This window comes from Pristiophorus japonicus, chromosome 16 (assembly GCF_044704955.1).
Source record: "Pristiophorus japonicus isolate sPriJap1 chromosome 16, sPriJap1.hap1, whole genome shotgun sequence".
Taxonomy (NCBI): domain Eukaryota; kingdom Metazoa; phylum Chordata; class Chondrichthyes; family Pristiophoridae; genus Pristiophorus; species Pristiophorus japonicus.
In genome coordinates, this window is record NC_091992.1 from 60,193,407 (window position 1) to 60,206,185 (window position 12,779).

General features: G+C 46.5%; 1 protein-coding gene across 1 annotated transcript; it reads left to right on the forward strand.

The window, feature by feature from the left end:
- Nucleotides 1-257: 257 nt before the first annotated feature.
- LOC139226536 (uncharacterized) lies at nt 258-4,548 on the forward strand. The gene has a single exon (XM_070857370.1). The coding sequence runs from the start codon at nt 611-613 to the stop codon at nt 2,735-2,737; it is 2,127 nt and encodes a 708-aa protein (XP_070713471.1). The 5' UTR covers nt 258-610; the 3' UTR covers nt 2,738-4,548.
- Nucleotides 4,549-12,779: the final 8,231 nt, after the last annotated feature.

Sequence of the window (12,779 nt, forward strand, 5' to 3'; positions counted from 1 at the left end):
CCCTGTGTCCCAGTACTGAGGGAGGCGTGAGGCTGGGTGCTAAGCCAAGGGCACCCTGTGTCAGGCTGGGTGCTGAGCCATCATCACCCCGTGTCCCTGCACTGAGGGAGGTGTCAGACTGGGTGCTGAGCCATCATCACCCTGTGTCCCAAAACTGAGGGAGGTGTCAGACTGGGTTCTAAGCCAAGGGCATCCTGTGACAGGCTGGGTGCTGAGCCATCATCACCCCGTGTCCCTGCACTGAGGGAGGTGTCAGACTGGGTGCTGAGCCATCATCACCCTGTGTCCCAAAACTGAGGGAGGTGTCAGACTGGGTTCTAAGCCAAGGGCACCCTGTGACAGGCTGGGTGCTGAGCCCTGCACTGAGGGAGGTATGAGGCTGGGTGCTGGCCCTGTATCCCCGCAGTGTGTATGTGTGTGTGTGGCCCGGAGGGGGGCAGGGCGCTGCGAGCCGGGGGCTGCTGCTGGCAGCTGAGGGCGGGGCAAAGCCCGGGGGCCCCCCCACACTCCAGCTACCCAGGCCGGCCGGCAGCACGACAGGCCGAGGCTCGCTCGCAGGCCCGGCCCAGGCACCGAGAGGCAGCATGAGCCCCGAGCCCAGGGGGCAATAATGGAACCGGGCATGGGGGGCCGCCAACTGGGCAAGAGGCCGCGGCTGGAGGCCTGGGACCAGCGCGAGGCCGAGTGGCCGGGGATTAACTCGGAGTCCCGGAACCGGGACAGGTCGGGGGTGGACTCGCAGGCTCGGGAGCAGCGGGAGGCCGAGGCCCGGGAGCGCGAGGCTCGCGAGGCCGACGAGCGGGAGGAGCCGGCGGCCGAGGCCCGCGAGCGGGAAGAGCGGGCGGCCGAGGCCCGCGAGCGCGCCCGCCAGGACGGCGCCTACTTCCACTCGTACTCGGACGTGTCGATCCATGAGGAGATGATCGCGGACGCGGCGCGGACCGGCTCGTACCGCCGGGCGCTGCAGCGGGGCTGGCGGGGCGGGGGTAGGCCCGGCGTCGGGGCTAGGCCGGGGGCTGGCGTGGCGCTGCTGCGGGGCCTGACGGTGCTGGAGGTGGGCGCGGGCACGGGCATCCTCAGCGTCTTCTGCGCGCAGGCGGGCGCGGCGCGCGTGTACGCGGCGGAGGCGAGCGTGGTGATGGCGGAACGCGCGCGCGAGGTGGTGGCGGCCAACGGCCTGAGCGGCTGCGTGCGTATCGTGCGGGGCCGGGTGGAGGAGGCCCGCCTGCCCGAGCGGGTGGACGCCATCGTCAGCGAGTGGATGGGCTACGGCCTGATGTACGAGGCCATGCTGCGCAGCGTGCTGCACGCCCGCGACCGCTGGCTCAAGCCGGGCGGCCTGCTCTTCCCCTGCCGGGCCGAGCTGTACCTGGCGCCCGTCACCGACCCGGGCCTGCAGGAGCGCCTGTCCTTCTGGGCTGGGGTGAGGCGGCGGCACGGAGTGGACATGGCCTGCATGGCCGCCTTCGCCCGCCGCTGCCTCATGAACGACGAGGTGGCGGTGGGCGCCCTGCACGGCGAGGATGTGCTGGCCCGGCCCTGCCGTTTCGCTGCCATCGACCTCTACACCGTCACCGAGCGGCAGCTGGAGGGGCTGGGTGGCCCCTTCGCCGCCTCCTCCTTCGGCATCGCCACCATGCACGCCTTCGCCGTCTGGTTTTCCGTCATCTTCCCCGCGACTGCCCGCACGGCTGGGGCCAGTGACAGGGCGGGTGGGTCTCATGCGACTGATGTCGATGCCCATGGCCAACGTGCAGCTGGTACCAGTACCGACGGTCGCTGTGCAGCCGGTGCCAACGCCAGTGGGCCCCATACAACCGATATCAATGCCCATGGCCAACAGGCAACTGGTGCCAATGCCGTTGGCCCCCATACAACCAATGCCGAAGTCCCCCGTGCAACCAGTGCCAATGCCGATGGTCAATGTGCAGTTGGTGCCAGTGCGGATGGTCGCTGTGCAACCGGTGCCAATGCAGATGTCCCCCATGCAGCCGGAGCTAATGCAGATGTCCCCGATACAACTGGTGGCAATGCCGTTGGTCCCTGTACAACTGATACCGTTGGCCCCCATACAACCGGTGCCAATGCCTATGGCCCCCATACAACCGGTGTCAATGCCCATGGCCCCCATGCAACTGATGACAATGCCGTTGGCCCCTGTACAACCAATACAGTTGGCCCCCATACAACCGGTGCCAATGACTATTGCCCCCATACAACCGATGCCAATGCCCATGGCCCCCATACAGCCAATGCCAATGCCTATCGCCCCCATACAACCGGTGGCAATGTCTATGGCCCCCATACAACCGGTGCCAATGACGATGGCCCCCATGCAACTGGTGCCAATGCAGATGTTCAACGTTCCACTGGTGCCAATGCCGATGGCCCTCGTGTAGACAGCGCCCATACCGTCGGTGCCAATTCTGCCAACGACAATGCAGTCACAGTCAACGGCGACAGCCTACACGCGTTTGATGCTGATGACGATGACCTCGAGCCAGTTGTCTTGTCCACTTCGCCTTTCGCAGAGGAAACACATTGGAAACAGTCCCTGCTTTACCTGGATGAACCTGTCCAAGTCTTCCAGGACACTGTGATAAAAGGAAAAATAACTTTAACTCCAGCAGAAGATAACCCAAGACATCTCCGGGTAGCCTTGACTTATGAGATTGGAGATAGTGGGAAGAAAACAAAAATATTCAAAATGGGGGAGGATTTCTCTCCTTATGAATGACGAGACGGTTTTGATGCATGCGCGCGTGTGGACATTCCAGTGCCTGAACATTTTCACCTCTTCACTGATGGTTTCCAGTCGATTTCCCATCTGATGCTACTGACCCAGTCGCCCTTTGAAAGACTCATTGTGAGAATACCTGCCTTAACTCAGAGAACACATCCAGGGAGCTAAAGGGAGAAATAAAAGAAAGCTTACAACTCTAATTGTCATTGACTTGAGAGATTGGAGATCGTGGGGCGAAGACAAAATAGTTCAAAGTGAAGGGAGGATTCCTGCTTTTGAATGAGTTGCTATTTATGCATGTGTATTTTTGTTAATTTAGTAACTCCTCGGACGGACTTGTTTTCGTTTGTCAGTCCAATGTATCACCTATTTTGATCTCTGTGAATTTTTGCTCTAGTATCCATATTGCTGCTCACACTAAACTGCTAGTTACTCAAATCCTGGAGCTAGTATTCACAAGAAGTAAATTGGCTGTTGGTTGAAACTGATTCTGGTTACGTCCACACAAGCCAAGAGATAACTCATTTCAATTCCTGGTCAGTGCTGCATAAGCTAATCTCAATCAGAGAGTTGGCCTCAGTACCCTTGGGAAGGGGAAGACTGAGCCAGGTTCTATCTGGAAAGCAGAAAGACAAGTCACTGTTTCGGATAAAGACCGTACATCAATTGTGGCACTTGAAACATCAACCTGTCTTTTTTCTATTTTCAAATGCTGACTGACCAGTTGTGTATTTGCAGTTTCTGGTTCGGTTCATTACAGAGTCCTACTGCGACATTCTAGTCTTGCCTGCAATTGGATTTGATAGAAATCAGCAGATCTTCAGTTAAATGCAGCTTCAAGCTTCTTTTAACTAACTATTTCTCTGGGCTCTTTTGACCTGGCTTCCGGACAGCATACCTACAGCAACATAAAACTATCTCTCTGCTGTGCATGCTGTGAATATGCTATGATGGCAGAGATTGATAAATTGAGGTTACACACTCAATAGTATTGCTGTTACAGAGTCAACTCACCATATCCAAAAGGATTCTATGTGTAATTGGAGTTGTATAAAGCAGGTCAAAGCAGTATTTGTCACTGCCTGTGTCTTACGCTACCAAATTAGATCATAACTTGTATTTTGTTAAACCTTCGAATGAACACATACTATTTATTTCTAAAACATAAGTTCCTGTTTATTTTTCTTCATGGGTATGTGTTTATTTGTGTGTGTGTATAATATATATTTCACATAAAAAGATCCATGGTACTATTCAAAGAGGGGCAGGAACTTTCTGTATCTCGCCCAATGTTCCTTCAGCCAGCACTACCAAAAAGAAATATTTACTCATTCATCGTGATTTTCTGTCTGTGGGAACTGTTGTACAGAAATTAGTGGCTGTGTTTACCTAAATAATAATGATTACACTTTAAAAGAAATTCTTTAAGTGCCAGTGTTGCCTCTGAGCCAATCGGTTGTGGGTTTAAATCCCACTCCAGAGACTTACGCACATAATCTAGGCTGATATTTCAGTGCTGGACTGTCCAGTTTTCTTTAAATAACATCACTAAAAACAGATGATCTGGTAATTTATTTCTTTGCTATTTCTGGGACCTTGCTGTACGCAAATTGGCTGCTGCATTTTCCCACTTTACAACAGTGACTACACTTCAAAAAGTACTTCATTGGCTGTAAAGCACTTTGAGATCCTGAGATTGTGAAATGCACTATCTAAATGCAAGTTTGTTATTTCTTTTGGAAGTGCTTTGGGACATGCTGAGGATGTGAGAAGGTGCTTTATAAATGTCAGTTCAATTTTGTGTATGTTAGCTAATGCCTTGTTTTAAGAACATAAGAAATAGGAGCAGGAGTAGGCCATTTGGCCCCTCGAGCCTGCTCCACCATTCAATAAGATTATGGCTGATCTGATCATGGGCTCAGCTCCACTGTTGTGCTATGGGTTTTAAAGCTGCTCCCAACATGGTAATGTGTAGCTGTCTTTGGCACCTTCTTTTGATCCCCAGTTTAATGTGCAGCAGGCTGCCTCACATGATGTAATCATAGAACCATAGAAATTTACAGCACAGAAGGTGACCATTTCGGCCCATTGTGTCCGCACTGGCCAACAAAGAGCTATCCAGCCTAATCCCACTTTCCAGCTCTTGGTCCGTAGCCCTGAAGGCTACGGCACTTCAAGTACATATCGAAGTACTTTTTAAAGGTGGTGAGGGGTTCTGCCTCTATCACCCTTTCAGGCAGCGAGTTCCAGACCCTCACCACCCTCTGGGTGAAGAAATTTTCCCTCAAATCCCCTCTAAACCTTCTACCAATTACTTTAAACCTATGTCCCCTGGTTGTTGACCCCTCTGCTAAGGGACATTGGTCCGTCCTATCCACTCTATCTAGGCCCCTCATAATTTTATACACCTCAATAAGATCTCCCCATAGCCTCTGAAAACAACCCCAGCCTATCCAATCTTTCCTTATAGCTAAAATTCTCGTCCAAGCAACATCCTCGTAAATCTCCTCTGTCCCCTTTCTAGTGCAATCACATCTTTCCTGTAATGTGGTGACCAGAACTCCACACAGTACTCTAGCTATTGTCTCATGAGTGTTTTATACAATTCAAGCATAACCTCCCTGCTCTTGTATTCTATGCCTCGGCTAATAAAGGAAAGTATTCCGTATGCCTTCTTAACCACCTTATCTACCTGGCCTGCTACCTTCAGGGATCTGTGGACATGCACTCCAAGGTCCCTTTGTTCCTCTACATTTTTCAGTGCCTTACCATTTATTGTGTATTCCCTTGCCCTCACACTTCTCTGGATTAAATTCCATTTGCCACTGTTCTGCCCACCTGACCAGTTCATTGATATTTTCCTGTAGTCTACAGCTTTCTTCATTATCAACCACACAGCCAATTTTAGTATCATCTGAAAACTTCTTAATCATACCTCCTACATTTGGCTTTTAAGGACTAAGATGTAGTAGCGTCGTAAGATGGTTGAGCGAGGGCAAGCATACGTTGCCTTGACGTTTCAAACACCGGCTAGGCTATCAGAGTCTCGAGGAATGTATGAACATAATGCGAAGTCGATAGATCAATCTGATTCTCCATTCAATATTCATTTTGAGAATTCTCTATGATTTTGCTCTGGTAGCAGAATCCGGAAGATGAATATTTAATTATTGGAAACTCTAGGGCAACCCAGGAGGGTTGACAACACTACTTATCAGGCCGCATGCTCCCAAAGATATATGCGGTAACTTCTATTGTAAATCCCTGGTTGCTTCCTCGGAATCAGTTAACCCCTCCCCTCTCCCTCGACTCTTCGTAATCTAGTATCATCTGCAAAATTCACCAATTTGCATTGAGTTTCTGAATTCAACCTGTGGTTGTAGATTAGAAACAACAGACACCCAGCAGCACTCCCTGAGGAACTCCCTCCAATATTTTGCCCCATTGCAGCACCCGCCTGCCCAACAAGTAACCCCTGCTTCGGCTAATTTCTTGACAACTTTCAAGTTTTACATTGAATTTTCTTCCGCTTTCATCTTCTATAACCTCTCTTTTTGGTCAGGCAGGATCTTGTCAATCTGAAGCCATGTTGCCTGCTACTTAGCAGACTATCCCTGAACCATCCCGTTGACACTATTAATTTTGCAGAACCCATTTTTTATTGATGAGAGGAATGGTTTTATTGAAGCTGGACAATATTCTCCGTGTGAACAGACCACTTGTCTGCAGCAGAGGTGATAAGGTATTTATTACACATGTACAGCAGGGTTATAGGTTATCAAGTAATATACACTGTAGTGCCTACATATAATTAAATCACTGAAGAAACCTGATGCTAACTTCACTGATTAGTGCTTTAATGTACCAGCACAGAATGTAATTCCACCCATGTACAGATTACATAGGATATACGACACAGAAACAGGCCATTCGGCCCAACCAGTCCATGCCGGCGTTTATGCTGCACTTAAGCCTCCTCCTGTCTTTTCTCATCTAACTCTATTAGCATAACTCTCTACTCCCTTCTCTGTCATATGCTTATTTAACCTCCCCTTAAATGCATCGATACTATTCGCTTCAACCAGTCCCTGTGGGAGCGAGTGCCACATTCTCACCACTCTCTTGGTAAAGAAGTTTCTTCTGAATTCCCTATTGGATTTCTTGGTGACTATCTTATATTGATGGCTTCTAGTTATGTTCTTCCCCACAAGTGGAAGCACTCTCTGTATCTACTCTTATCAAAACCTTTCATAATTTTAATGGCTGCTAGTAGGTCACCCCTCAGCCTTCTCTTCAAGAGAAAAGAGACCCAGCCTGATTGTCCTTTTCTGGTAGATATAATCTTGCATTTCGGGTATCATCCTTGTAAATCTTTTCTGCACCCTCTCCAGTGCCTCTATATCTTTTTTATAATATGGCGACCAGAATTGTATGCAGTACTCTTAAGTGTGGTCTAACCAAGGTTTGATACAAGTTTAGCATAACTTCACTACTTTTCAATTCTATCCCTCTAGAAATATACCCTAGTGCTTGATTTGCTTTTTTATGGCCTTGTTAACCTGTGTCGCTACTTTTAGTGATTTGTGTATTTGTATCCGAGATCCCTTTGCTCCCATACCCCACATAGACTCGCAGCCTCCAGGTAATAAGCGATCTCCCTATTCTTCCTACCAAAAAGTAATGCCTCACATTTATCTGTGTCAAAATTAATTTGCCAATTATATGCCCATTCTGCAAGTTTATTAATGTCTTCCTGTAATTTGTTGCAGTCCTCCTCAGTATTGAAGAGCCCCTGCATCCCCAATTTGGTGTCATCTGCAAATTTAGAAATTGTGTTTTTGATTCCAAAGTCTAAATCATTAATATAAATTGTGAACAACACTGGTCCCAGCACTGAGCCTTGTGGAATACCACTACCCACCCTTTACCCCTACTTTCTGCTCTCTGTCTTGAAGCCAGCTAGCGATCCATTCTGCTACTTGTCCCCTGGACTCTCTGTCTCTGACCTTATTTATTAATCTATTATGTTGTACCTTATAGAAGGCCTTTTGAAAATCTAGATAAATTACATCTGCATTACCCTTGTGTATTCTCTTTTACCAATTCAATGACGTTGGCCAAACAAGACTTCTCCTTTTGAAATCCATGCTGACTATTCATTATTGTATTCTGGGTTTCTTGATGTTCTTCTATTTTCTCCTTTAGTAGGGATTCCATTATTTTTCCTACCACTATGTTAAGTTCCCTGGACATTTTCTTTCTCTCTTCTTAAATATAGGCATTATGTTAGCTATCTGCCAGTCCTCTGACATTACACCTTTTTCTATCTCTTCCCTAGATTTTTTTTCAAATGCACAGATGTAATCTGTTTAGTTTATTTAATATATCTCCTATTTTTATTTTAAATGCAGTTATCTCATTGCTAATCTCATCATCCGATGTCATGTCCACCTGTTCTATCTCCCTGGTAAATACTGAAGCAAAGTAATTATTTAATATTTCTACCATCTATCACTGCCTGTGATATCCTGTCCATACCTTAATGGCCCTATTCCCATTCTGACCATCCTTTTTTAAATTTATGTGCCTGTAAAATATTTTACTGTTTAGTTTTATGTTCCTTGATAATTTAATTTCATAGTTCCTCTTTGCCGTCCTAATTGTTTTTTGACTTCTTCCCTAATCTCGTTGTATTCTCCCTTATCATGCTCTCCCCCGCTGTCCATGTACTTAATGTATCCTTACCCTCAATTTTTCTCATATAGCTTCACTCGTGTGTTTAGCTTGTTCTTGTTTTTTAACGGAATATATTTTTTCTGGACTCTGTTGAACAATGTTTTAAATGTTTCCCAGTGCTGTTGTACATCATTGTTTGCCAATATTGTAGTCCATTTAATTTTCCCAAATTCTATTCTCAGCCACTCAGAATCAGCTTTTCTCCAATCTATTACCCTGGTCTTGTCATACTTATGGCCTTCTCAATTATTATCTCCATTATTATGGTCACTAATGCATAGATGTTCCCCTACTGTTACTGCTCTTATCTGCTCTGGTTCATTCCCCTTTACTAGATCCAATAGCAAATCCTCCCTCATTGGGCTTCGTGGGAATTAATAATGGGGAACGGAAATGGCAGACTTTGAACAAATATTTTGTATCAGTCTTCATGGTAGAAGACACTAAAAGCATCCCAATAATTAATAATCAAGGGGCTATTGGGAGGGGGGGGACTTAAAACAATCACTATCACTAGAGAAAAAGTACTAGGCAAATTAATGGGACTGAACGTGGACGTCCCCTGGACCTGATGGGGTGCATCCTAGGGTCTTAAAACAAGTGGCTGCAGAGATAGTGGATGCATTGGTTGTAATCTACCAAAATTCCCTGGACTCTGGAGAGGTCCCAGCGGATTGAAAACAGAAAATGTAATGCCCCTATTTAAGAAGGGAGGGAGATAGAAAGCAGGAAACTATAGACCAGTTAACCTTAAGATCTGTGATTGGGAAAATGCTGGAGTGCATTATTAAGGAAGTAGTAGCAGGACATTTAGAAAATCATAATGCAGTCAAGCAGAGTCAGCATGGTTTTATGAAAGGGAAATCATGTTTGACAAATTTGCAGGAGTTCTTTCAGGATGTAACGAGCAGGGTGGATAAAGGGGAACCCAGTAGATGTCGGGTATTTGGATTTCCAGAAGGCATTTGATAAGGTGCCACATAAAAGGTTACTGCACAAGATAAGAGCTCACGGGGTAGGTAATATATTAGCATGGATAGAGTATTGGCTAACTAATAGAAAACAGAGAGTCGGGATAAATGGGTCATTTTCCGGTTGACAAACAAACTAGTGCAGTGCTGCAGGGATCGGTGCTGGGGCCTCAACTATTTACAATCTATATTAATGACTTGGATGAAGGGACCGAGTGTAATGTAGCCAAATTTGCTGATGATACAAAAATAGGTGGGAAAGCAAGTTGTGAGGAGGACACAAAGAATCTGCAAAGGGATATACGCTAAGTGAGTGGGCAAAAATTTAGCAGATGGAGTATAATATGGGAAAATATGAGTTTATCCACTTTGGTAGGAAAAATAAAAAAAGCAAATTATTATTTAAATAGGGAGAGATTACAAAATGCTGTAGTACAGAGGGATCTGGGGGTCCTTGTACATGAAACACAAAAAGTTAGTATGCAGGTACAGCAAGTAATTAGGAAAGCAAATGGAATGTTGGCCTTTATTGCAAGGGGGGATGGAGTATAAAAGTAGGGAAGTCCTGCTACAACTGCACAGGGCATTGGTGAGACCACACCTGGAGTACTGCGTACAGTTTTGGTCTCCATATACTTGCATTCGAGGCAGTTCAGAGAAGGTTCACGAGGTTGATTCCTGAGATGAAAGGGTTGTCTTATGAAGAAAGGTTGAGCAGGTTGGATCTATACTCATTGGAGTTTAGAAGAATGAAGGTGATCTTATTGAAACGTATAAGATTCTGAGGGGGCTTGACAGGGTAGATGCAGAGAGGGAATCTAGAACTAGGGGCATAGTTTCAGAATAAGGGGTTGCCCATTTAAAACGGAAATGAGGAATTTCTTCTCTCAGGGTCGTAAATCTTTGGAATTCTCTACCCCAGAGAGCTGTGGAGGCTGGGTCATTGAATATATTTAAGGTGGAGATGGACAGATTTTTGAATGATAAGGGAGTCAAGGGTTATGGGGAGTGGGTAGGGAAGTGGAGATGAGGCCAAGATCAGATCAGCCATGATCTTATTGAATGGCGGAGCAGGCTCGAGGGGCCAAATGGCCTACTCCTGCTCCTATTTCTTATGTTCTTACATATTGGGTTCGAAAGGAGTCCTGTACACATTGTAGGAACTCAATTCCCTTATCCCCTTATCCTCTTCTGTCCAATTAATATCGAGGTAGTTGAAATCCCCCAGGATTATTATTCTATGTTGTTTACTCATTTCCCTAATTTGTTTACATATTTCTTCCTCCACATCCCTTCTATTATTGGATGGTCTGTAGAGTACACTTATTATTGTGATTAATCTTTTATTATCTTTTATCTCTATCCACATGGATTATATTTCCGTCTTGCTGATAGCTACGTCACTTTTTTCTACTGCCATTGTGTTATCCCTAATACATGCAGTAATAAATCCACTGCAATTTAGAAGAATGAGAGGGGATCTCATAGAAACGTATACATTTCTGACGGGACTGAACAGGTTAGATGCAGGAAGAATGTTCCCGATGTTGGGGAAGTCCAGATCCAGGGGACACATTCTAAGAATTAGGGGTACGTCATATAGGACTGAGATGAGAAACTTTTTCACCCAGAGAACTGTGAACCTGTGGAATTCTCTGCCACAGAAAGTTGTTGAGTCAAGTTCGTTGGACATATTCAAAAGGAAGTTAGATATGGACCTTACAGCTAAAGGGATCAGGGGGTATGGAGAGAAGGCTGGGGTGGGGTACTGAGGTTCAATGATCAGCCATGATCATATTGAATGGCGGTGCAGGCTCGAAGGGCCGAATGGCCTGCTCTAGCACCTATTTTCTATGTTTACTCCACCTCCCGTTTTCCCCCTCTGTCTTTTCTAAATATGTTGTATCCTGCAATGTTTAATTCCCAGTCCTGATTTTTCTGTAGTCATATCTCAGTAATCCCTACTATGTCTGGTTCCTCGCAATGCATGATTGCCTCCAGCTCCTGTTTTATTACGGAAACTGCATTGCTGTACAGTTTAACTCATTTTTAATAGCAGTTCCTCTCACTTTATTTTTTACTATCTTTTTAAACTCCTGTTCTATAATTATTTATTCCCTGGCCATCAATGTCCTCCCTTACTTTATTCGTTCCTATGCTCTCCTGTTTTGTTTATATTTAGGCTGGTTTCATTTCTTGTAGATCCTCCCCCCGATCTAACTAGTTCAGAGCCTTTGCCACCTCCTCAGCACAGCTCTGTTTAGCTGTGCCTTTGCTGTTTAGTGTGTCCAACTGACCATGTTACAAAATGATCCTTGTCATTGTCCATCGCTGGTTTATCAGTCGGTACAATTCTATAGTATTACATAAAGACTGAAGAGCAGGTAGGTGGGTTTTAGCACATACTAGAAAGTATAATGCCAGGTTAACTGGCTACAGCATGGATTTTGCACTGGGGATGGGCGTAAAGACTAGTGTTATGTTTGTAACCACAATGTAACACCACTGTATTACTGTATACACTCAATCTAGATGCACACCTTGACCACAAGGGGTGAACTTGGGGGAGACACTCCTTACCTGATCACTCGGGTATATAAAGGGAGGTCCCACGCAGGGTCATCACTTCTGGAGTCCTGAAATAGAGTTAAAGTCACGGAGTGACCTTGTCCCCAGAATGTGCCTCGTGTGGTTTCATGCTGTAGAGTAAGGACTTTACATTGGCGATGAGAAACGGGAATTCACGACCCACGAGAATGGCCACCGGTAGCACAGAGGAACGGGACTGTGTTGGGGAGGACTGGGACGATTTTGTCAAGAGGCTTCAGCAAAGCTTCGTTACCAAAGAATAGCTGGGAGATGCAGCGGCCGACAAGCGAAGGGCTCATCTTTTGACCAGCTGCAGGCCAAAGACTTACGCACTCATGAAAGACTGACTAGCACCCGAAAAGCCGTTGGACAAAACCTTTGAAGAACTCAGCAAATTGATCGGGGAGCACCTCAAACTGGCGAGCAGCATACATCTGGCCCGACACAGATTCTACACCCACCGACGTCATGAAGGACAGAGCATAACGGACTTCGTAGCAGACTGCCAGCGCTTGGCCAGCCTCTAAGTTCACAGACACCTGCAGGGGGGAGATGCTAAGGGATCTCTTTATCGAGGGCATCGGCCATGCGGGAATCTTCCGCAAATTAATTGAGACCAAGGATTTGACCTTGGAAGCGGCGGCATTGTTAGCTCAAACTTTCATGGCGGGGAGGAAGAGACGAAAATAATATACACGCTCAATTCTGCCTCTAACGCGGCGATGGATCAGGGAGTCAAT